Raw genomic sequence first — 26,315 nt, 5'->3', positions numbered from 1 at the left:
ACATGTTACGGTCAAAATTAAGCCTGTTCTTTGTGGATACTTATGCTTATCCGGTTGTTCAGTCTGACGTCACTAGCCGTGTCTGGGTCTAAACTCCGCTGCAGGTCCATATATCAAACGATCACTATGGGATTACTGAGAGTTGAAAAACTGTCTAAAGTCTTTCATCTTTAATAAAATGATCAGCGTTCTGCTCTACCAGGTGTAACAATTGAGTTTAACATCCAGGCATCCATGAAAACGGAATTTATGACATTTAACGGAGTTAGAAGTTAGCAGGGAGTTAGCTCGCTAGCTTCTATCTAAATACAATATAGCATGTCCTGACTGCGGGGTTTTGGAAACAAATTAAAACGTACAGCTCTGCTATCACTTCCAGCATAAATGAAGACAGAAAACTAAACAGCAGTGACGTTTGTAGGGTTACTGAAGTTGGGCTAGCTGGTATATAATGATGTGCTACGTGACCGCTAGCGACACAGCTATGTTAGCATAATATAAACAAGCTAACTTTTTTTCCACTCGATAAGTTAATGTGAGTGTTCTCGGTGGTCAGGAACAAATGTAATCGCATGGCAGGATGCTGTAAAAGGACCAAACTTCAGCCAGGAGAACAACTGAGATAATCCATCCACAATACGAGGTTAGTCATTCATATACTGCTGCATGGGCTGGGCTGTAGTTACATCGTAAGGTTTTAAAAACTGAGCTTAAATAAATGATTAGCGGTAATAAAAGCCGAGGGAGGTCAACAGTGGTCGCTGACTGTTTTAGGAGCTTTTTGAGATCAAATAGAAGAAAATACATAACATTAAACATGTTAACAACACAAAAGCCATATTAAACGCAGACTACTTTAGACCCGGAAGTAGGATTCGTCGCGTCATCACTGAACAACCGGATTGTATAGCCATGGCCATTAATTGGTATGCCATACATATTGAGAAATAAAAAATTAATCCTCTTTCAGAATTTTAGTACACCATACACACCTTGGTCCACATTACATTATAAAATGTTTTATTTGTTGAAAGTAATGAGGAAAGGATTAAGGAAAACAAACAATAACTAAACATTTTATTTATTCAGTTAATATAGTTATAATACATTGTTAATCTACAATTTATTTCACTAAACACAGGGCTAGCATCAAATTACTGAGCTGCTAATTTTAGGTCCTGTTGTTAGATTCTGAAAATAACACACAAAATGTGTTAAACTGTGCAACACATCAAGTGTGTTAAGCGTTTTACACATTTTTTCAATGTTTACACATTTTCTTACACATGTTATGTTAAAATTTACACAAAATGTGTTAATAGTGTAACAACACATTTTTTGTGTCATTTTTTAACACATCCTTTCTAAGAGTGTATGATACGGTGATACTTTTGGTAAACGACCATTTGACTAACATGTGTGTCTCACCTGCTCTTGTTCATCTCTGTTCTGTCCTCATTCTCCTCTCTCTCCCTCTTTGTGCTGACAATCATCAAATATACAGTTGAAACCACATATTTATGTACTCTTCAGATCAAAACACAAACACTTTTTTAATTGTAACATCAAATCCGACTAAATATTTTTTTTAGATTGATAAATGTAAAAAACACATTTGTTAACTTTAAGAGTAAAGAGAGAAACTATCTGTATTTCTTAATTGTAAATGGCACCAAATTGTATTCAAAACTGAGCCACACTTATGGAGCTCCACAGTTCTTTTCCTGGTGTTTTGGTTGACATCTCTTAATTTTCTCATGTCAAAGAAACAGGCTCTGTGTTTTGCCTTATATGCATCCACAGGTGTGCCACCAATTTACTCACATGGACTCTACTAACCTATCAGAAGCTTCTTCAGCTCAGAATGGAATCGTCTGGAGTTTTCTTATTAATTAACAATAAACTTAGTGTACATGTACTCCTAAATTTGATGAAAGTGATAAAAATAGACAGATCCCTCTCTCTTTATTCTGACATTGAACTAATTCAAAAGATATTTCAATATTTATCTAAAACAAAAGTTTACTCTAAATTGATGTTGTACAGTAAAAATGTTTTATGTTTTCTCCCTAAAGTGTATGTAAATATCTGGTTACAAATGTGAATATCCTGCTGTGTACTGAAACCCCTCTTGTTTTGCATAGAAATATACTGAACAACATACAAAGCATAATATATAAAATAACATTTACCTGAGTTTTTTCTTTGAAAGAAGCCTCTAATGTCCATTCTTATATTTCAGTACATAACTGAAACCGATTTAGTCGGGGAGGGTAAGAACTGAAAATATGAAATAAACACACGTAAGCTAAGACTCTAAAAAAAAATAGCATTTGTTCGGCTTTTCATTTCGCCATTTGTTGATTCACTTGAAGAGCAAGTAACGTAATATTGGTCAAGTGATCAGTTTCATATCAATCTTTCGTGATGCACCGTCATATTTACATTATTTGTACGCTACGAATGATTTGCTTTGGTACCTGGTCAAACTTAAGCTCTCCTTAGTATGGCTGGCTCCGTTTCTCCAACAGCGCAATCACAGGCAGCAGCTGCCCCGCCCCCTCGCTCAGTTGCTTAGTGCCTGAGCTCGGATCATACCAATATCAGGGGGGATTCACGCACAGTCGTAAATTCCCACAGTGTGCACTATGTGCTTCGAATATTGTGTGTACTTTTTGTTTTATACAGTTGTCAGCCAGGCATCTAACTATGAAAAAATTACACTCCAAAAGACCCCGGGCTTCTGACAAAACAACCGGGGCTTAAGTCCAGTAAGCCACCCCCACGCTCCGCCCCTGGCTTAAATACACACAAGGAGCAATTAGGCCGAGACGACGCAACTATGGAAAAACAAGACACAGGTGAACAGAATCTAATTAATGAGACAAGGAGAAAACAGAACAGAACACAGGGGATGCGTCATAACTGAAACAAGGAAAAGTGTCATAGTTTGCTGTGCGGCAGGCAAGTAGTGATAACTGACACTGAAGACCAGAGGCCCGTGTCAAGTAAAGGGTCCGTGTCCGAACAAAGCTCGTGTCACGGCTTCAGAGTTCTTCAGAGTATCATGTGACTTTTCTCTGAAATGATTTGACTGCCTCGTTTTTTGTATTTGAGCTGTTGAAAAGATGCAGGAATTCGTTTTTTGAGTGAACTGGATGTCAGGTGATTCTAAGGTTTATCACCAGCTTGCAAGGAGATTGTAAGCACATTATAGAGCCACCAAAAAGGCAAAAAAGTAGTATGTTAAAATGCTCCCTATCGCCCAATAAAAACATAAGTCCTAAATCAATCACAGAGAGGATTGTTAGTTAGGGGTGTGTGTGTGTGTGTGTGTGTGTGTGTGTGTGTGTGTGTGTGTGCATACATTTATATTATACAGTGGTACCCCGACTTACGAATACCCCATTTAATGAAAAATTCAAGTTACGAACTCACTTAACGGCAATATTTCTGCCGGTGTTATGGCAAAATGCCCGGGTAACGAAATCCCCTGACTCTGGCTGAGCCCAGAATGCCTACAATGCCCACAATGCCTTCCGAATCATGTGGCAACCCCCTTGGCTTTCGTACTTGTGCTTCGCTGTTCCGCTTGAACGACGTATTGTTGTTGCCGTTAGCAATTAGCCTACAGCCTATCGTTCACTCAAAAGGCGCGATGGGTGCTTCGACTTACGAAAGACCCTCGGGAATGAATTAATTTCGTAAGTCGGGGTTCCACTGTACCGGACCTCATATGGGTATTCTGCAAATGATACATCATTATGTTTATATGTTTATATATCGACTGTTATGTAGCCCACCTGTATTATCACAGCAGGACATGCTGTACATTGTCCAGCAGGTGTCAGTACTTTCAAATACTGTCGAACAGGGCTTCGTGTGATCTTCCTTTTGAAGCAATTGGCTGGAAAGATTCTACACATTCACAGGGCTGGGACTGGGGATAAACAGACATGTTGACCTGAAGGGATAAAACAGTCAGAGCGGTACATGACAGACCAAATAACAAAACACTAGGACTAATAAAAGCCAGAAACTAGAAATATACTCAATTGCATGAGAGAAAGCTAAACTATACAGAGCTAGCACTTAAACATCTATTTAATGCATTAGAAAGAATCATGAGTCCAAAACAAACTCAAAACACTGGGTCAGAGACCCAGAGCAGAATAGAATACACTGTGAACAAAACCCACATAACTACAACTGAGAGAATGTCAACATGTTTCTAAAAGGTTTAAAAAATTATAACAAACTACAGTCCCAGTAGCGTGACATTATCCTAGTGTAATATTTAAATCCGTTTGATTATCAGAAACATTGGTACAATGAACTATCCAGTCCATAGAAAATGTCTAGTTTTGGAATGCTGATATTTTGGATTAGTTGCCAGAAATATCACATGTCAGTGCAGTGTGTAAGGTGATGGCTTTATTCCCTCTGACTAAAGAAAATGTTGTATTACTAACAAGCATTCACATAAATAGTGTTCTTACTAACTGAAAGCCTAGCCATCTCCTAGTATTACCAAATCCTTTTAGCGTCTGGTCATTGCAGGTAAATTACGTGAGGATGCTGAGAGCTGGCAGGTGAATTCAAGATTACTTCATGGGTAATTTGCTTTGCTGCTTTTAAGATGTGAGTGATATAAAAGGCAAATAGATGTAGATGAAGAAGATATATGTTTTTAGCTGCAATTTACAGAACAGAGACAGAAATAATGACAATAAGTGGGTTACATCACCTGGCAACTTTAAATGTCTAAACCAAACTCGTGTTGTGAAATCAGTGAAATATTCATATTTGTTAAGCATGTTACCCACCTGTGTCCAGGGAGAAATTGCTCTCTGTAAAGCTAGACAATTACAGTAGCACAGACTAAGAATACAAACATTTTCCCTGAAATACTAATAATGAAGATGAATAAAGTGCACAATCACAGATGTTGTATGGTACCAAGCGAACTCCTCCATGCTCCTGAGACGATGCTGGAACACACAGCAGACCGTAAACCTTCTGACAATAGCACGTATTGATGTTCCATCCCTCTCATAGGGTCCAGGTATCGCCTCATGCTATCAGCATGACACTGACCCTAATGAAACAACAATTACATGGTGTTACTTTGAATAAGCTGATACAGATTAGGAACCCCCTCTGCTACTTAACTGACTAGATGAATATTCCAGATATTGACTTGATGCTATACTCTGAGTAAAAGGTTTTCCTTGAATTATTAAGTCCCAGCCCATTAAGATATTGTAGTGTCATAACAATAAAATTTAAAGATTACAGACCGCCAGCACTGAGAATGGTTATTAGTAGCTGGACGGGGCCATAGCAAGGCAACTAACCAGCAGCAGGGCCAGTATCTGCTTCTTTGTGCAAAGCTGATCAGGAGTAGCACTACCAGAACCCCACAAAAGGACTTCACACAGGCTGCTCATGTGCATGTATATGACCAGGCTGTCAGAGCCAGACTTCGTGAGTGTCGTGGCTATCATTATTTTTCATGGTGCTTGATTTATCTTGTGTCATGGTCCTGGGTCGTGCGACCCAGTGTTTTGTGTTTTAGCCTATTTTGATGTTTATTCTTTGTTTAGGGTCACTAAGGCAGTCCAGCCATTTGTACATACTACCCGTGTATTAAGTCTCCCTTGCCCTTCGTGTGGTTATGTCATCTCCCCTGTACTACGTCTCCCCGGTTCATGTGTCTTGTCTAATCTCCATGTTTCCTGTTTTACTTTGAAAGTCTGTATTCACGGTCAGTGTATTCAGTTTCACTCCTTCTGTCCTGTCGTTAAGTTCATGTGTGTCAGCTGTGTTCCCATGTGTGGCCACTTCCCCTGATCATCCCTCATGTGTATTTAGTCTCTGTGTTTCATACAGTCTGTCTCGCGTCGTCTGTGTTATCTCCCCTACCCCTTGTCATAGTATCCCAGCCATAGTTTGTATTTTGCAGTCTAAATCTCATTAGAGTCATAGTTTCCCAGTCTATGTTCAGGTTTTCCCTCAGTTACTTTGTTGTTCTTTTCCATGAGTTTTCAGCCATAATAAAAGGCTCGTTTTGGTTGGAATCCACTCCTGCATCCTCGTTTGTGTTCGCACCTGGGTCCACCACACACCTTTCCGCACGGTCTGCCTCCGCAGACCTTGACATAACTGTCACTTGTGTCACTGAGCCACCTTGCTTCTGGTCTGAAATATTGTTTGAATCGTGCTCCAAGACAGAAGGAGTGTTTAGCTCCCCAAGAAGGGCAACTAAGGACAATTCGGGCTGTGTTAAGGACTTAGAGACATCAAGGTCCTTGTCTGTCGTTGCTCCTCTGCTTACTTCTGCCAAGGACAGTGTCCGGAGCTTCGTGCTCAATCCCAGGGTGGCTGTGGCGTTACCTGACCTCTCACCTGCGTCTGATCTCCAGGTAGAGGCAGTGGACACCCAGCCAGCACCTGAGCTAGCTCCCACCACCAGGGTCAGGGCAGCCGGAGGTCAGCCATATCCTGCGTTTACACCCCAGGCGGGAATGGCTGCCGTCCGGTTTGTTCCTACACCCAGGTGGGTTCCCAAGGTTATGCCAGTCAGTACACAGCTGAGCTCCGCACCCAGCCTCGGCGCTCAGGTGGGAGCGGTTGTCGCTCTGCAGGCGCCTGCACCGGCTCCTGTTTCCATTGGAGGCTCAAGAGAGTCATCGCCACCACGACAGCCTCCTGCTCTGCTCCCTGTCCAGGTGGCAGCCCTGCTCCCGGTCCAGCCGGGGGCCTCCTTAACTGTTCACCCTGCGCCTGCTGCTGGATGCCCGGGTGTGCCTATCCGGCATCCTGCAGCATCCACACCACTTCACGTCATGCCAGCTGGAGGGCCCGAGGAGCCCCTCCGGCCTCATGTCTCGTCAGCTGGAGGGTCCGAGGGGCCCGTTCAGCCTCATGTCTCCGCTGGAGGGTCCGAGGGGCCCGTTCAGCCTCATGTCTCAGCTGGAGGGCCCGAGGGGCCCGTCCAGCAACCTGCCACGTCTGCTGGAGGGCCCGAGGAGCCCGTCCAGCACCATGCCACGTCTGCTGGGGGGCCCGAGGAGCCCGTCCAGCACCATGCCACGTCGGCTGGGGGGCCCGAGCCGCCCATCCAGCCACCTTCTGCGTCGTCTGCTCCGGCCTCGGAGTCGTCGTCTGCTGCGGCCTCGGAGTCGTCGTCGGCTGCAGCCTCGGAGTCGTCGTCGGCTGCAGCCTCGGAGTCGTCGTCTGGTCCGGCCTCATCGGAGTCGTCTGGTCCGGCCTCATCGGAGTCGTCTGCCTCGTCTGGTCCAGCCTCATCGGAGTCTTCAGCCTCGTCTGGTCCTGTGTCCACCGGGCCTCGGCCAGTGCGCCTGACACTGCTCCGTCGCCGCTGCCTTCCGCGCGGCCGGCCCCCTGAACTGCTCCGTCGTCGCCTTCGTCGCCGCCGCTGCCTTCCGCGCGGCCGGCCTCCTGAACTGCTCCGTCGCCTTCGTCGCCGCCGCTGCCTTCTGCGCGGCCGGCCTCCGGACCGGCTCTGTCACCTGTGCCGCCCGCCTGGTCGGCCCCCCGACCATGTGACCCGTGTACTCTTGTGCCTGTGGGCTCTGGGTCGGCCCCCTGAACTTTGTTTTGACTTTGGTCTTGTGCTCCTGTGTGTTCTGTTGTTCGTTTTGTTTCCTGTTCTGGTCCCTCCGTCCTGGTCCCCCGCCTCCCGCCCTGGGTGGGGTTTTTCTGTTTTTGTTTGGTTTCTCGGTTTTGGGCTGTCGGGAGCCAGCCCTTGAGGGGGGGGTATTGTCATGGTCCTGGGTCGTGCGACCCAGTGTTTTGTGTTTTAGCCTATTTTGATGTTTATTCTTTGTTTAGGGTCACTAAGGCAGTCCAGCCATTTGTACATACTACCCGTGTATTAAGTCTCCCTTGCCCTTCGTGTGGTTATGTCATCTCCCCTGTACTACGTCTCCCCGGTTCATGTGTCTTGTCTAATCTCCATGTTTCCTGTTTTACTTTGAAAGTCTGTATTCACGGTCAGTGTATTCAGTTTCACTCCTTCTGTCCTGTCGTTAAGTTCATGTGTGTCAGCTGTGTTCCCATGTGTGGCCACTTCCCCTGATCATCCCTCATGTGTATTTAGTCTCTGTGTTTCATACAGTCTGTCTCGCGTCGTCTGTGTTATCTCCCCTACCCCTTGTCATAGTATCCCAGCCATAGTTTGTATTTTGCAGTCTAAATCTCATTAGAGTCATAGTTTCCCAGTCTATGTTCAGGTTTTCCCTCAGTTACTTTGTTGTTCTTTTCCATGAGTTTTCAGCCATAATAAAAGGCTCGTTTTGGTTGGAATCCACTCCTGCATCCTCGTTTGTGTTCGCACCTGGGTCCACCACACACCTTTCCGCACGGTCTGCCTCCGCAGACCTTGACATCTTGTACTTAAAATAAACACACACTAGAGACAGGGAAGCCATCAGACTGGCAGGTCTGCAACAGGGTGCCCCATTCCCTTCACAGATAATGTTGCAGACAGCATAACCTCATCATCTCTGGAGTGGTTCACATCTGTCAGATGTGCTCAGTGTGAACCTGCTCTCATTTATGAAGAGAATGGGCATTAGTGGCTGCTCTGCCACTTCTAGTGCTCTCTTACAAATTGAGCTGCATGGCACTGGTCTGTGAGGACAGGTCCCACTGAAGGACATCAGAACCTCATGCCACCCTCAGGGAGTCTGAATCTGCGTAAACCAGGCTAGCAAGATAGCAGGCTAACTCTGCTATCGTGTTATACGGTGGTCTGTTAAAAGAATTTAGATGGCACTCAAGCTCAAGACCCTCGATTTTAGGACATTAAGTATGTTGACAAAGATTCCAGCAGGAATTGTTTGACTCACAGAGCAAACCAGGAGAATTCCAGCAGTCTGGAACAAATACGCAAACACCTACATCACTGCTACCTTGAATATTTGTGTTTTCACTTCAAGCCAAAGCTCTATTTCTTTTTATCACAAAGCTGTCGTATTTCAGCGAGCAAAGGAAACCCCACGTGTCAGTCACAAGATAGTCTGTGATTCAGCAATAAGTGAGTTCAGCATATTATGTGTTTACTTCCTGTGGGGACCCTGAGGACAGAGAATTCAACAAAGCTTTGCTAATTTGTCTAGATTGCTCAGCATGGACCAGCAGTCCTCTAATTACACCACAGTTACTGTCACGCCTGTTTGAGCACTTCCTCCCTGAAGCTCCCCAGGAATTTTAAAAAGGACAGGAGGACGCTAAAATGTAAGCAGTTAAACACACAAGAAAAAAAAGCCATGAAGAACTTCTCACAAAATAGCCAGCTGCTTTGTGAAAAGCATGGCTGGAATGAAGGAGGCTTCCTGCATTTTGCAAAATATATTCAATTTTTGCAGCAGGGTAACAGAGTGTTCCCTGCTTAATGCAATATCTAATACATTGCCATTGGAAATCCATTTTGCTTAGAAGTAGTCAGGCCTTATGGGGAAAGGGTCTATATAAACACACAAGCTTGAACCCATATTTTTCTACTTCCTTACTTTCTCATACTATTTTCACTCTTTCTGACTCCAGTGCTATGCTCTCGCTGTCTTTCTGAGCAGTTCCCATTCTTTCTGTTACACTCATTTTTTCTTTTTTTTCCCACAAGGGCTCTCAGTCCAAAAGGCTCCCATTCAGTCTTATGTGCTGAAGTTTCCAGCAGCCAGATGAAAGCTCAGGCAAATGGAAGGCTCACAATAGAGATCTGGAACACCTTGTGTGATATACACTTTGGTTTCAGTCTGGCTGGATAGATAAGAAAAAGCTTTCAGCACTGTCAGATTTGATTATGTGCCTCTCTTTTATGAAAAGGATATTTCTAAGGATCGGCCTAATTCCCGCCGTGCAATGTGGCGTGAATGAACAAGAGTCAATTACATGAGTTGATGAATAACAATGCAACTGCTGCCGTCTTTCCCTGAGCCTCTTCCTGACAAAGGTCTTCCTGTTGATCGGGAGTTCTTCTTTTCTGCCGTTGCAAATTTCTCACTCACAAGGAACCATCGGACTTTTGGGCTTTTCTCTCTATGATTGGAGGTTCTTTATTTTATAATACAAAGCCTCTCAAGGTAACTTTTGTTGTGAACTGGTGCTTTATTGTCACAATGGTTTATTTTGTTTGTTTGTTTGTTTTTAAGTGCAATGCATTTTTTTCTTTAGTGTGGCCCTAATACCCTTTTGTACTTTTGTATTCACCATGTACTTTCTAAATATTATCAGACAGAATGGATTGACATCTGATAATACAACGAGATATAACTTTGTAGGGTGTAGAGTGGGGTCGTGTTAACAATCAATTAAATTTTGCTTTATATCCAGCATGGTCTTCAAGGTCAACTTTGTTTATAGAGTGAGTGGGAGGTGTATGAGGATGTGTGCGAAAATGAGTCTGCACAAACTGGAACTCATATATGTCATTAGGAAGTTTATTTCATGTCTGCAGCACACATGTTTTCCACAGTGGGGACGTGCCACTGAAGTAGCAGCCACTTAAAGGCAAATCCTGAGTGCCTAAACCTGACCAGGTAAAACATTCTGAATTGATAATAAATTTAAAAACATACATTATTGATGTATGTGTATCTGTAAACTTGGGTCTCTGGTGAGAGTTGGGAAATTATACCCTCCACCATAAATCCCCTGTCAACCTCCAAATCTTTCACCTTTTAACAGAAGGAAATATTTATTGTCTATAAGCATGTAAGAGGTGAAATATCAAGTTTATGGATACAAAAATAATGGGAAGGTGTGAGTCAAGAAACACAAATCAAAAATGTAGAGGTTGTAAGCACGTTGCTTTTATCTACAACCCACCCCATTCACTGCTCCTAACAACAGATGGGTGAGTTTGCACTTCAGTGGTATCATGTGTCCAGATTTCTGGCTAAGGTACAAATTTGACCTTTGAAAAAACAGATAACACCAGCATTGGCACGCAAGGGTTTGAAACAAGAAAGGGGTTTGATCAACTCTTGCCCCTTTGCGTTGTTTTTAAGGTGGTTTAAGGTGGTAACAATCATCTGTTGAGTTTCTTGCTCCCACTTTGCACAGATCAGCACTGGACTTGAGAACATCATCAGAAAACAGTGTGGTCAGACAACCTTGGAGGTTGTAAAAGTGCATCCTGGTCAGAACTGCATAGTCTACCTGCGAGACACCAAGAGCATGTTTTACAGAAATGTGTTGCTGTTCAGCCTCAATGTTCCACCTCATGATACCACAGAACACATTTTCCCAATGATCCATGTCCATGAGCACTGTGAGCTGACTGGTGACTGAGAGTGGCACGAGGCTTTGTTAATTTTCATAAAATGTAATTATTACCTCCCATCAGCTTCTCAGCAGCCTTACTGTCATTTGAGCAATGTCCTCATTTTATGATTTGTCAGCTGCAGCAACACAAGGTGATCAGGATGGAGCCCTTTGCTGACAGAACCTGGGATTTGGTAGCTAGAAGCCTCCATCTGGGGCATAAAAGAAAAATAATCTCTTTCATCTTTAAGATCCCAAATCCCGTACTGAAAACTAATTCCAACCAGATGACATTGATGCACTAGGACTGTGGTTAGATTATGACTTGTCCCTTCGTCTAAATGTTGCTGCTTGCCAAAATAACTCCGTGCCTCGACTGGTCCCCAGGAAGACAAACTGGACATCTAATTTTCATAGTCCCTGCAGCAGCCATGTTTAGCATCATCCAGGAGGAGGACAGGTTCAGCTCATTCTCCCTCCAAGTCTAGATGAACGCATCACAACTCAGCAATAAACAGTTGCCAGCACTCCAGCTAATTATGTATTCACTGTTTTCTGAAAAACAAAGCAGAGTTTGTCTCCCTTCATAGATAGGTAGACAATAAAGGCTATCCAGTCTAATATATGGAAAATGCTTTACACCAGTTTCAGGTAGAATTGTCATAATCATCATAATATAAAGATTGAAAACAAACCTTCTCATTTAAAATGTAATGTTATTTATTCAGAAATACAGCAGCTGCAAGATACATTATTTTTGCTTCCTACAGTTTTCTCCATTTACAGTGATTATGTATATTTATAAATAAATATGTAAATAAAGAAATAATATATAAATAAAACCCATTTTCTCACTTTATTATTTTCTATAGGGAAAGTGGAGTCAGTTATAATAGACTCTGATAAGCAAAATAGATGTCATTAAATATTCATACTTACTAAATGGTAAATATAACTTTTCTGTAGCTCTGGGTTTCCAAAATGCTGTGTCAGCCAATAGTGTGTCATTGGACTGTACTATTATTATTACTTTATTATTAATATTAGTGCCACATACAACTGGACAAGATTGGCTTGAATTATGATAATGACATGTCAAAGCCAACCACAGCATTGGCATTATGACTGGGTAGCATTAGTTGTTTATAACCAACAGCCTGTGTTGTTTATGTTTTTTGAATAAAATTTTCAAGCAAAGACATAACTTTTTCCTTCATTTTGAGTACAGTGAAGATTTGAGATTGGCTGTGCTTTGGGGAACATCAGTGCTTCATAGACGAGTCATTGCCATCCCATGAAGCTAGAAAACAGATAATGGCTGTATAAAAAAAAACAACAACAACAGTATACTGCTGTGGTTCTTCTCTGACCTCTGGCCAAGATGTCAGCAGATTAATTAGTCCTATGCATGCACACTCTATTTGCCATGGCGTCAAAGTGTGCACAAAGGTTGACGTTGTGGTAACTAGCTAAGCAATTTACTGATGACAGCGTATTGATAAGGACCCACACGCTCAAGGCTAATGTCTTTAGAGGATTTATTGAAGTCCTCCTGCAAAGGACTGCAGACTCCTTATCAAACCCACAGGGTGACTCGTTGTCCCCGTGCTATGACATATTCTGATCTGTGTCAAAGCACACAGAGGCACTTACTAACTGATAAAGAACTTTCAGCTCTATCTTGTGCGGTGTTCATCGAACCAGCTGCCTCTAAAATGAAAAAGAATGCTTTGAGTTAGCAGGTGATCAAACTGTTTGTTTTATCAAATTCTTATGTGCACAGAAATTTTACCTATAAGTGCTCCACAATGTTCTCAACAGCTAGTCTTTAACTCTTTCAGTGTGCTGTTTGCCGGCTCGGTGTAGAATGACATTCTGGAACTTTTTTGTCTGTAAATTGTTGCTCTGGGAATAAAAATAAATAAATGCTGTGGCAGTGTTGAGAGTGGAACAGTAAACTGAACCTGAAGATTTTTAGCTACTGCTGATTAAAGGTTAGCCTTCCCTCACAAAAGCAAGACATTGCTACTAGCCAGGGTGTGAGACTCAGTGGCAGCATCACTCTCTGTGGCAGTGACAGCAAATACAAACTCAACGTAATACCAAATCAGCAAATGACAATTACATTTTTGTGCTGAGTGATCAAATCATAGAGCAGCAGCACTGGTATCCAACAGCTAATACAAGTTGAATGCCTTAACACCAACACGACACAGTTTACTACGGCCACCAGGGGGCGATAGCTATGGTTTCATAGGGCCGTATGTGAAAGATATATTGAAATGATTGGTTATGTCTGGCCTGAGTCTTCTGTCAGCAAATCAAGAACTCAGTTAACTGCAACTTTAACTATTCAGGCATACTGAATATTGTATACATTAAATGACTTTGCACTTTCAATCCCAATTCTGTGCAGTCATGATCAAAGAATGTGTGACAATAATGTGGTTTTCTGGAAGAAAGATTTTTTTTCTTTTAACTTATAACAACAGTAACATCATCTTCTGCTGAGAAGATAACTCAATATGGAATAAGTATGTTTCTCTTTTTGAAAGGGACTGAAAATAGAGGGCATGTTCCTCCCATATTGGCTTCTCTTCATTTGCTCCCTGTTAAATTAAAATCATTCTCCTCACAGACAAAGTCTTGAATAATCAGCCCTCATCTTACCTTAAAGACCCCATAGTACTGTATCACCCCAATATGGGAGACAGACACACTCTCTACTTTTAAGATGTCTAAGCATATAGTTTGGGCTCGATCAGGTGACCCTGAATCATCCCTTAGTTATTTTGCAAAAAGGCCTAGGCTGCCCATGATGCAGCATGTTGAGTTTTTCTTCTTCACTCACCCTTTTTACTCCATGTGCTTATAAACTTCTCTGCATTTAGTCATTAGTTATTATTAATCTTTTCCACAGCATCTTTGTCCCGTCTTCCTCGAATTACCTCCAACCAGTCATAGCATATGGCCGCCCCTCCCTGAGCCAGGTTCTGCTGGAGGTTTCTTCCTGTTAAAAGAGAGTTTTTCTTTCCCACTGTCGCCATGTGCTTTCTCATTGCGGACTGTCTGATCATTGGGGTTTATTTTATAGTATAATGTACCTTGATGTGATTGTTGCTGTGATTTCGCACGTTATAAATAAATAAAGAACTGAACTGAACTGAATGTTCACAAGAGGTCTCTGTAGACCTTGAATTGGCATCCACACCTCACAGCTTACAGGGTTGCTAATAGTATGGCATAAAGATTGCAAAACTAGCAACAGTTACAGAGCAAAAAGAAGTCAAAGATTAGTGCTTTGACTCATTTTTAATACATCTGGGTAGAATTATTGCAGAACAGTATGTGTGCTGCAATTAAACTAATACTTAAACATGATCTTACTAATATAATATCAGGGTTACAGTAAATATTCTTTCTTAATGAGAGATATATTCTCAACATTTGAAGCTACTTGTGACCATGATCATGCTAATTAAACTTGCAAAGGAAATAACACCTACAGACTGATTATGGGATAACTCAGTCACAAGAAACTGCATTACATCTGAGACGCTCTGCAATCGCTTTGTTAGGAATACCAACAGCGTGTGCTGAGCGCATGGCCAGTGATGCAGAGGTCCTTTGGGTCTGCTTGATTATTGTGTTTATACCTCCCAAGTCAGAGCATGGACATTTGTGCACTATAGTCACACTAGGCAAAATAATGTGACTGTGTGGTGGAGCACTAGAGGGCTCCACTCACACCCAGTGTTGAGGAAGTGTGTTGCTGAGTTTTGTGGCACGAAGTGTTCAGTTGATGTGAAAAAAGAAATAAAGCTGAAGTGAGAACTAAGAGCTCCATGTCGTCTGTGCTTACCTCCACAACCGCAGCATAACCAAAATTATCACATCTGTCTGCAATGAATCTGCAGTTTCCCTGCCTTTGAAAAGGTTGCATTGAAAAAGGCAACCAGGTTGGTAACTGCTCACAGTCAGTTCCTGTCATCAAAGCAACTTTGGTGTGTCAAGAAGGTGTGAAAATGACTTTAAGTTTGAATCATTCTGCTATGAATTTGCAGCTGAATAGGGTCAAGATGGCAGTTAATGCAATGTGTTTGTGATGATAGAGTGATTAACTCATGTGGCAGTTTTTCTGCAGTAAAGTAGAAAGCAATTATTTGCAAACTTTTGCCAGTCTGTCTGTGATTAACTGCAGACAGTCCAAGTTGGTCTGTGATTGTCTAAAGACAGATTGCTTCCCACCAGGTGAACAGTGCAATTACCTCACAAGCTGAAAGCGATAGCCCAAGGGTTGCAATGTGGTCACCAAAAGCAGTAACAGAAAAATTCAGTGCAATCACCAATTTCTCTTAGTTACAAGTAGGTTGCTATCTTTATTTTATTCCAGAGTAATAAGACTTTCAGTCTTATGGAAGTGTGAGAACAGCCCTCGACTTTGACCTCAGTCCTGATGGGTTCAGTCATTTCAGGTCAGATCGAATAAAACATCATCCATTTTATAAATTTTGTTATTGTAAGTGTCAGAAAGGTGGATTATCCAGGGTGTTTGTTGACAAATGACTTGTGATTCGATTAATCATTTGCCAGGGAGCCTGCAATAAGATGCTTCTATGTTACACCCGGTTTCGAAACACCAAGATGGGGACAGAGAAAATGCTGAGCTTGAGCCGTCAGATCAACATTTCACCAACCAATGGGTGGCTGCGTTCCTTGTTTTATATGATCTGTGGTCCAAATATGATAATATTGCTCATATTGTGTCGAGTTATTTGGTACTGATGTGTTCAATGTTTAGCAAAATGTTGTATTACAAGCATTCAAATTTCTGTACTTTTTGACAAGGTTAGAAGATCCATAGAAAGAATCACCTGTCCAATATTGTGTCGCTGCCCCTTTTGCTGTTTAAACACCCCTGACCTGTCAAGGCATGGACTCCACTAGACCCATGAAGGAGTGCTGAATGGGTGCTGTGATATCTAGCAACAGATCCTTAAAGCCCAGTAATTTGAAGTGTGGGACCTCCATGGATCAGCCTTGTTTGTCCAGTTCATCCTCAGGGCTTTACTGGGTTGAGCTTTTGGGGTCTAAGTCAGCACCTCAGACTCACTGTTGTGTTCCTCAAACCATTCCTGAATCATTCTTGCTCTGTGGCAGGGTGCATTATCCTGCTGAAGGGAATACCGTTTCCATGAGGGTGTACATGGTCTGCAACAATACCCAAGTAGGTGGTACATATCAAAGCAACATCAACACTGTAGACAGTATAGTTTACTATGGCCACCAGGGGGGGATAGCTATGGTTTCATAGGGCCGTATGTGAAAGATATATTGAAATGATTGGTTATGTCTGGCCTGAGTCTTCTGTCAGAGACAGTTCAGCAAATCAAGAACTCAGTTAACTGCAACTTTAACTATTCAGGCATACTGAATATTGTATACATTAAATGACTTTGCACTTTCAATCCCAATTCTGTGCAGTCATGATCAAAGAATGTGTGACAATAATGTGGTTTTCTGGAAGAAAGATTTTTTTTCTTTTAACTTATAACAACAGTAACATCATCTTCTGCTGAGAAGATAACTCAATATGGAATAAGTATGTTTCTCTTTTTGAAAGGGACTGAAAATAGAGGGCATGTTCCTCCCATATTGGCTTCTCTTCATTTGCTCCCTGTTAAATTAAAATCATTCTCCTCACAGACAAAGTCTTGAATAATCAGCCCTCATCTTACCTTAAAGACCTCATAATACTGTATCACCTATATCAAAGCAACATCAACATGGATGGCAGGATCCCAGCAGAACATTGCTGAAAGCATCACACTGCCACTGTTGGCTTGCCTTCTTCCCATAGTGTATCCTGGTGCCAGGTTTTCCATTGATAAGGGATACACATGGACCTGGCCATCCACTTACAAGAAAACATGATTAATCAGACCAGGGCACCTTCTTCCATTGCTCCATGGTCCAGTTCTGATGTAAACATGCCCAATGTCGGTGCTTTCGGTGTTGAAAGGTCTGCAGCTCCATACACAATAAACTGTGATGTCACACAACTTGGCCCATGTCAAACTCGCCAAAATCCTTACGCCCGCTCATGTTTCCTGCACGTCACTTCCTCCCTAATATATCCCACCCACTAACGGGTGCCATGATGAAGAGAAAATCAGTGTAATTCACTTCACCTGCCATAATGTTATGTCTGATCAGTGTATCCTGTGTACATGAAAACATTTTACTGTTAAGTAGGATATACTGCTGTTTTTGTTGGAAACGAGATTTTTACTGTCAGTTCACTCTGACAATCACTCAGTATTTCTACTGTAGAATAGAGCCGCTACTGTGACTGTCCATTTACTACAAACTGCTATCACAGGTGTTATCACGGGTTAGAGAGACAAATAATTGTGTTTTGTCAAAGAGACATCAGCTGCACTTTTCTAAAGACAGATCCACTACATGGAGGGAAGAAAATATTCTAATCATGGCTTAACTGTCTGTTGTCTTTAGGCTCAGATGGTGGTGACTTATTTATATAGCACATCTTTATAACACTGCCCTCATCTGGTCATTTTAAAAGGCTATATCCCTCCCATTCACACATTTCTGCTTTATTTGCATCCATGTCATCAGCAGACAGAGGCATGAAGAGACTTAAATAATCTCACTGGACTGCATGACAAATCACATTTTATTTTCTGAGCGGATTGTACAGTTATTCAGTGTTGTTGGAAAACAGTTTAATGGTCTCTGTATCAAAAAAAAAAAAAAAAAAGTACCATTACTACTAGGAGATAATATCTGAGAAATACTTTAGAATTAAAACATGTCAGTGTTGCATGTCAGTAGTTTACAATACAAAGTAAATCAAATCTACACGATTGATCTATACAATAGCAGCCACCTATGGCATATACAAAGTACCATAAAACAGCCAGGAAAATAAAAATATGTACATTTTCATGCTGTGAATAATTCAGTTATAGACATAGTTTAATTAGAGGTTCAAAAACTTTATAGTTTTCGATATACCTGATTAAGGAACATAAGGAGCCTTATTAAAAAATGATCTAGGGATATGTCCCATGAGAATCAACTACATGATCAGCAAAGTACAGTAAAATGCACACATTAGGATATTATGTGTCACTGTCAGTAAGTATCAATATGTTGTTGATTCAAACAAAGTGACGACTCAGTTGTAAATAAGTCTTTCACATTTTGTCTGAGCCTTTCATTATTTTAGGTCTTCGATGATTTCAGTAGTAAGGCAGGTGCTGTGTGGCACCTTTGGGTACACTCAAATAAACAGTTTTTAAACTAGTCAGTTTAGTGGTACCATCAACAGTGCTAATATGAACCGCTTTGTGTGCACAGTCTTTCTGTTCTGGAAGAAAGGGAGAATATATTCATGAAGGCATCGGGAAGAGATTTACCCCCTTCAAGGTCAGTGTCTGAGTCCCCAATACAACGGGGATGTTCGCACGTGGCGCTCGCCCTTTTTAGTGTTGGCACCGTGCGCCTCCAACATGGATGCACCGACAAACTCCTCCTTTCCTGAATTCCACAGTGTCAGATCTGCCTTAGACCTCACTGTGGGTGAACAGATGTGTGGCTCCTTAAGTCCTTGTTCCATTTAGTGACGCCGTCTTCAGCAGGTTAGCAGGCATGGATTTTAAAAAAAGATATATATATATATATATATATATATATATATACATAAAATGGACCAAAGGGGACCACATATTCAGTTTGTACCGCCTCGTTCCCCCCAGTTTAAGTGCTATACTGGTCGGCACGGAGAACTAAGGCCGATGAAACCTGGAGGAAAGAGAGGAAAAGTCAAGAGGTCAGTCTAGACGCTACACTCAAAAATAGCAAATAGTACAGAAAGAATTGATGTGCTGAATAAAGCTGAAAAACAGCTGGGATGAATGTTTAATGAGAGCTATATGTGAGCCTGACCGGGTATAGATCCTGCTCTCTTCGTGGACCTCCATCTCTGAACTCTTGAATTCGTTGAGCTCCTTGCGGATAGCAGCCTGAGAAGAGGAGGAGACATGAAAGAGAGAGCGCTTCAGTGGGAACGGCTTTTATCCGTTTACAGTAGAGCACAGGAGAAGAAAGGCAGCAACGGATCAAAGCTTCATGTATTTTGATGATTCCTCAACTCTTAATGCTCCACAAACAAGAGACACACACACACACACACACACACACACACACACACACACACACACTTTTCGAACAAACTCAATCTGTATTTGATATCATGCCATATTCCAGTTTCCCCTCTCTCCCTAACACGCTTCACTTGGCTCGGTAATTCACCTGGTAAGTCTAAACCCAGCCATTATGCAGTACCTGTGCTGCATTCCAGGGATCCTTCTTTGTTACCAAATCTGCTTGGAATGCAAATCCTCAGAGTGGTAAAATACTTGCAATGTTTAAGCTACCCACTGCTGAGAAGCTCCAAACCACAGGAGGCCTGTCACGATAAAGAGATGCGTTAGAAGGTGAAGTCTCTCACCTTATCAGCAGGTGTTAGCTTCGTCCACGGCTTGTCTGCTCTGCGATCGTAGTCCTCAGCGTGGGTGCTTTCGACGTACTCATGGAAACGCAGGATCTTCCTGGCTTGAAGCTCGGCCACTGTGGGTCTCTGAGACAGCTGATGGTAGAATGGACAAGGCTGCTGTCAGTTTCTTGTTCACAACAACAGCAGCAACAGAAACAAGCTCTCACATTAAAGATAAAGTCACTTTATTGTATCCTAACCTTTCTGGTGAGCCTCCGCTTGATCTCGCTTCTCTCCAGCCGTCGGTCCACTTCGTTCTTGGCTGTGGGGAGGAGAGCACATTCCATGAGATAGGGAAACACTACAGATAGATTTCACCTGAGCTGCTGTCAGCACACTGCCCTCACTGGAATCTTTAATCACTGCCTGGCTCTGCACAAGGCACTGCATTGTTTTTAGCACGCTGAGGAGCATCAGTTCTGTAGAGTCATCTGAGGACAAGTGAGCTGCAGCGGGGCAGAATGAATCCTTGCAAACTTGCTGACAGATTCTGAGAAGTATTAAACCTGGAATCGCACTCAGCATCACAGTGATGCTGCATCAGTGATCTACCACAGATAATCTGCTCCTCATAGTTTTGAACTTTCCGTTCTTGTGTTTTAACATGTAAGCAATGGTTTCTTATTTCAGAAACCTGGGTTATATATTTGTTAATTCAGGCAAAAAATATAGAAGTGTTGAAATACTTGAGGCAGTTTGTCCATCGGAGGGCACTCACTCTACAACATCCCTGTTGGGAACAACCACCACAGGTTTGGGCCTGTACTGAGTTCACTAGGCTCCGGGCATCGTTCCACTCTCTGGGTTCATTTAAGCTAACAGTGGCGATCAGGACAAGCAGTCACACAGAGGTTAACCCAGGGTTTCCCCTACACGTTCGCATGAAGCCGTGGTGATGGTAGCATCTGACCAATCTTTCACGGATCCTATAGCTCGTCTTCCACAGGACAGGACTCCTGTGAGTGCTGCAGCTCGCCAACATAAGAGTGAATCTAGATAACAAAAAGATACCCTAGGAATACTGACGTTGCTTCACAGTACAGGCCTCTGATCCGAGCAGAGTGGAAACAAGTATTTACTTGTAAACTTGTGACAATAAGAGCAGATTATTTTAAACTGCAGTATCATCTTATCGTAGTTAAGGACTCATAAATATCTCAGTTTGTTTCGTTTGTCTGAAATTTTTTTTTTTTTTTTTTTTTTTTTAAATCAACAAATACCAGTATGTATGCTGGTTACAGAACATTGGTTTTCCAGCACCAGCAGTTGAAAGTCCATCACTTTGATTTCAGGTTAATGGTTAAAAGGAATAACACACTGTGTACAGCTTCTGGAATTGTGCTGTGCAGCTATACTGCACACGTTTCAGCGGCAGCAACCCGAGGTCCTTAATAAGTTCAGTGTCTGCTGTGAGGCCTGAATTTGAATACCTCCGACAGTCTCTTAACTAAAGCAGAGCAGCAGCACTGACAGAGCTGCCTGGTGACTGACCACGAGACAGATGGACTTGATATAGTAAATGTAGTGGCTGTGACTCATTAATCGCACGTGTTTGCTGCCATGTCTGGAAGGCAATGAGTAATTTAGACTCAACATCAATATGGACAACAAGCAGACGTGCCGAGTTGAAGAGCCTAAAGGAACATTGGATAAATAACTGATTCAGGCTCTCTAACGTGCACTGGTGTATTTATTCAAGTCACACACAAACTTGTAATGAAGTGCTCTCAGACCCAATAATGTCCAGACTGCTGTGTGTTTAGTGACACCCGTGGTTGCCTGAGGCAAAAAGGAAAAACATTTTACAGATGAGTGAATGACTAATGCTCTCTATTGATTTCAAAGATGAGAAAATAGAAAGTGGGCTTCTTAACATTACAGCGCAGACGAATGAGATGCGAGTAAACACACAGCTGAATGGAGACGTGAAGGATGGAGAGAGCAAGAAATGGAGGAAGAGGCTCACCTGGAAGGATGTTCCTCTGCTCCAGCTCTTTTGCTGTGGGTCTCTGACTCAGCCGCCTGAGGGAAGACAATATTTCAGACGGAGCATATTTTTCTTTGGCTTCATTAGATAAATAGTGAAGAGTAGACAGGAAAGTGAGAGAGGGTGTGTTTTGAAGAAGAAAGTGAAGTGCTGCAGATATCGATCTCACTCTACTTTTTTGAGTTTGCTGCATGTTAATGTGAAGCCAACTAAAAAATAAAACTATTCAGGCCCCATTTTTTCCCCAAAACTGTCTTAACTTTACTCTCGGTGCCTAAAAAAAAAACTTTACCGTGTCAGTGTGGTCCCGATCTTGTTCCTCAGTTCCTCCCACTGCTCCTTATTGTTCCAGCTCATGCCATCATTGTTATCCTGAGTCTCCTTCTCTCGCTCTTGTCGCTCCAGTTTCAGCGCCAGCGTGTCCTTCCTCTTCACTCGACTCGCCAGCCCACCTGTTACACACAAGAGGCATGTTTATACATCCAACAACATGCCTACACCTGCATCATCTTTACACAGCTGAACATGGACATTTCAAAGAAGCTAATAAAGACCAAGTGCTTAAAGCTATAGTTAGTAAGAGCTCAGAGCCAGTATCCTCGGTGTGAGAAGCAAAAGGATCAAAGCAGTTTCAAGGAAAATTATGGAGACCAGTTTCCTCAAAAAGATAAAAGGATTCATTTCCAATTACCTGGTGAATTTATGAACATGCTGGAAATCTCTGCAAGCAACAGATGATTTTTTTCAGTTTTTACAATTAATCATATTTTTTATTGTCTCATATATATATATATATATATATATATATATATATATATATATATATATATATATATATATATATATATATATATATATATATATATATATATATATATATATATATATATATATTTATTTATTTATTTATTTATTTATTTATTTATTTATTTTTTTTTTTACATTCTGTCAGTCAAAGTTCTTAGAAAGAAAATCTGAATCGACAAAACTATGATTTTCCCCCAAAAAAAGAAAGAAAAGAAATCTGAGGAATCTGAATCAGTGAAGAAAACTGTTATTGGTCCATCTGTTATTGGTAAGACATGAAGAAAAATCCAGTAACTTCTTCATGTTTCCTCAAATACAGTCAAGGTTGAAGCTGTCTTTAGAGGAAAAGCAAAAGCAGCAGAGACACCTCAGGACATCTGACAACTACAAATATGGACTAATGAGTAAGAATGCGGGAATTCTGGTTATAGTTGTAGCTTTTTTTTTTTAAGAGGAAAAAAAAAAATAACTGGATGGTAACCGTGTGTGGTTAACACAGTGGATAGATGGAGAAGCCGTGGAAAATTTATTCAGAATTCAAGGAAACATCTAACCACATTTAATAGCTGGTTTGACCTTAATGAGATCATCATTATTTTTAAAGCAGGAAACTGTGCTGGTGTGGTGAGTTAGAGTGAAAGCAAAGCAGCCAATCACAGCTCCGTGTATGTAAAAAGTCCTTGAAGACCACTAGAATAAACTGTGTGCAAAGCAAAGCATTCAGAAGAGAATATTAAAGGAAAAAAAGACAGAGACTTTGCTTCATGTACACTTTCTTCTTATGATTTTTCAAAGTCTTGATGTCTTTAGAATTGTTGTTGCCCGTAGAAAGTAAAAATAATGAACTGCCCTTTAGGCCTCTGGCAGGTGGTGTCCAGAAAAATCTACAAAGTGAGACAATTTTTTCCCAAAGAACAGAGCATCATGAGGAAAGAAACTGGCAGATCGGTTATTGACAGTCTTATGTAAATTAGGAGACCCACAGTCTTCCATCACTTTGAATTAGAGCTGGGCGATAGAACGATAACGATATGTATCGCGATATAACTTTTACTCGATAGAGAAATTAAGCTATCGCGATAGACCTCGCCGCTCTTGTCCTCTTAAAAAAAAAAAAAAAAAAAAAAAAAAAAGGTCAGCCAATCCAAATTAAGTAGCGCAGAGCCGAACCAATCACAGCCGCAGCGTCACGTCGCGTGACTTGTTACGTACAGCACAAGTGCCAAGCCGCACGTGTGTTTGTTTGGGAAGCAGCCAGCGGGTAATGGAGGAAATGAGTGTGCCGACTAGAAAAATCAACCGAGCGTGACCGAAGAGAAAACAGATGATGGTTCCAATGCCGGAGAGATTGTCGAACGGAAGAGCCAAAGAAGTTCCATAGTGTGAAGGTATTTCGGCTATTTCAAGTCTGACAAAAAACAGAGTAGCGTGCACTGTAAATTGTGCCGAAAGCAAGTCTGGAAATACAATAAACTGGTGCATGCGTCACACTGTGCGCCACGTTATTGTTTCGGTGAAATGAATTTCTACAATACTGTTACTGTTAATTCTACTCTCTGCAGTGTTTAAATGCTTACATATACACACAGTTACTGTCCCTCCACACATACGACTCGGTTCTGCTTCTATGCCCCAGCTTTGTTTACTTTTTCCCACCGAGGCTTCTAGACTTCTGATTGGCCAACATTTCTGCACGGTTAGGAATCTAGCGCCACCTGCTGCTTTGGCATGTTCATAGCAGCGTTTTCCTTCATTTCTCCCTTTATGTGTGGACGGGATTATTTTTTAAAACGAAAACGGAAAATCTCCGTTTTCAAAAATACCCGTGTACGTGTGGACGTAGCCTCAGTCTCTGACTGGAAGCGCTAATTCGTCATTCGGCTTTTGTCAGACTAAAGTAACCGTTAAAACTGTTTGAAAAGCTCAGCTATACAACAAGGAGAGATTGAGAATTTCCTTTTAGTTCTCAGTTTATTTGATATTGACAAAAGTTAGTCAGTTTTGTCTGTTATTCTGTAAAACAAACTAAGATTTATTTTTAGAATTAATATTTTGTTTCTAAGTGGAATTGACAATTTAGTCTGTTTTGTTTGTTCTATTTTGAAACTTAAACGCTTTAGCGGCTGCCTTTTGTGTAGTTTGCAATATTTGTCTTTATTTATCTGAAAAAGTCTCATGTTCCTTAAGTACATCTACCCTGTTGAACTTATTATGGGAAATAAATATTTAAATAAAAACAAGCTGCTGATTATTTCACATTTTACTTGTGAGCAACGGCACATTTAAATCTTACAAATATAGTTATTTGGCTTATATCGTGATAGATATCGTTATCGCCTGAAATGAAAAAAACATATCGTGATATGAAAAAATCTCATATCGCCCAGCTCTACTTTGAATGTTTTCAGTTATTATGCTTGAGGAACATTGAAACCATAAACCTGACAGCTTTAAGATGTCAGTGCTTTAGGAAGTATTTCCCATTACACTGATATTTTAAGTATTACATATCACATCCTTTACTTTTATTGAAAACAATTTCCTGAAATGAGAGACACTAATTTGGCTGTGAGCTGAGGTCAATGGCGTGTCCAGCGGGGTGGCCTGGGGGGGCACAGGCCACCCCCCAAACCAGACTGGCCACCCCAGGTGCCACCCCAAAGGCAAAACAATAAAATTCAATCAAATATCAAATGTCCGATTATGTTTTCACGGTGACGCTCAGATATCCGAGTGTAAGTGAATGCAGCATCGCTTCTGCGCTATGCGCATCACGTTAGCAAAGGTAGGAGAGCCAAGCGCGAAAGATGGCACTGCAGGAAACAATTTTTCGGTGAAAGAAAATGAGGACAGAATAAATGTCCCGGTAAGTAATATCAAGTTTGTTGAGTTTAGTAAACTTCGGTGAAATTAGAATACCAAGGAAAAAAATAACACTTAAAGAATTATTGCAGCCGTGGAATATTTCAGACAGTATGCTACTGAGGGCAGCTAACATAAGAGTTATAAGATGTAATCTAAGTCGTAACATTGCTGTATGGAGCTGCAGATTTGGTTGCAGGTTAACATAGCTGGACTGGCCATCGGGCATACCGGGCATATCCCCAGTGACTTATTTTTTATTTTTTTTGTAATGGCATGAACAATGAGAGGTGGTGGATTGGCCAGATGCAGGTCGATGTGTAGAAATAACTCCGTTGTTTGGTGGTGGCTATGACGGGGCTTCCACAGAGGCAACAGGTGGATGAGGGAAGGGGAGGCAGGAGGAGAGACCCGAAGCAGCCGCCAGTCCGAGTGTCAGGTGAACTGAACTTCAGGTAAGAAGTTATGACCTGCAGTCTATCTGGGTCAGATATAAACCAAGTTTAGGTGGAGTTTATTTTCATGTTGCTGACTTTTTACCCTCAGCTGCAATAACTCATACTGCGTTCTAGCCAGTTTGACGGAGTTTTTATACAGCTGGGTGGGTGCTATGATGTTACTGATAGTGAACTTTATTTTATTCATAAGGTTAGTAGAGTTGCCAACGGCTCCTTAAAAAATGGAATGGTCCCTCATTCAGAGAAAATATTACACGTTTCGTATTGAGCTGAGAAGAGACGCAGTTTGTCCCGGACTTTCGCTATAATGAAAAAAAGACACAAAGCT

General features: G+C 41.7%; 1 protein-coding gene across 11 annotated transcripts in view; it reads right to left on the bottom strand.

Moving 5' to 3' along the window:
- Nucleotides 1-17,971: 17,971 nt before the first annotated feature.
- Nucleotides 17,972-26,315, bottom strand: part of phactr4a (phosphatase and actin regulator 4a) — a 39,441-nt gene continuing 31,097 nt past the window's right edge. For all 11 annotated transcript variants that reach the window (XM_086279342.1, XM_086279343.1, XM_086279341.1 and 8 more), the window contains 6 exons: nucleotides 22,153-22,312; nucleotides 21,840-21,895; nucleotides 20,074-20,135; nucleotides 19,829-19,966; nucleotides 19,264-19,340; nucleotides 17,972-19,119 (listed from right to left, as the gene is read on the bottom strand). In XM_086279342.1, coding sequence (XP_086135468.1) covers nucleotides 19,104-19,119; nucleotides 19,264-19,340; nucleotides 19,829-19,966; nucleotides 20,074-20,135; nucleotides 21,840-21,895; nucleotides 22,153-22,312 — 509 coding nt within the window. In that variant the 3' untranslated portion in view covers nucleotides 17,972-19,103. The remainder of the gene's footprint in view (nucleotides 19,120-19,263; nucleotides 19,341-19,828; nucleotides 19,967-20,073; nucleotides 20,136-21,839; nucleotides 21,896-22,152; nucleotides 22,313-26,315) is intronic.

This window comes from Aulonocara sp. 'chitande type north' Nkhata Bay, linkage group LG22 (genome assembly GCF_057382095.1).
Source record: "Aulonocara sp. 'chitande type north' Nkhata Bay isolate Kocher_YH1m ecotype deep benthic linkage group LG22, A_spYH_male_GT1.1, whole genome shotgun sequence".
Taxonomy (NCBI): Eukaryota; Metazoa; Chordata; class Actinopteri; order Cichliformes; family Cichlidae; genus Aulonocara; species Aulonocara sp. 'chitande type north' Nkhata Bay.
Note: the sequence above shows the minus strand (reverse complement) of the source record. Positions and strands in the feature narration are given on the sequence as shown.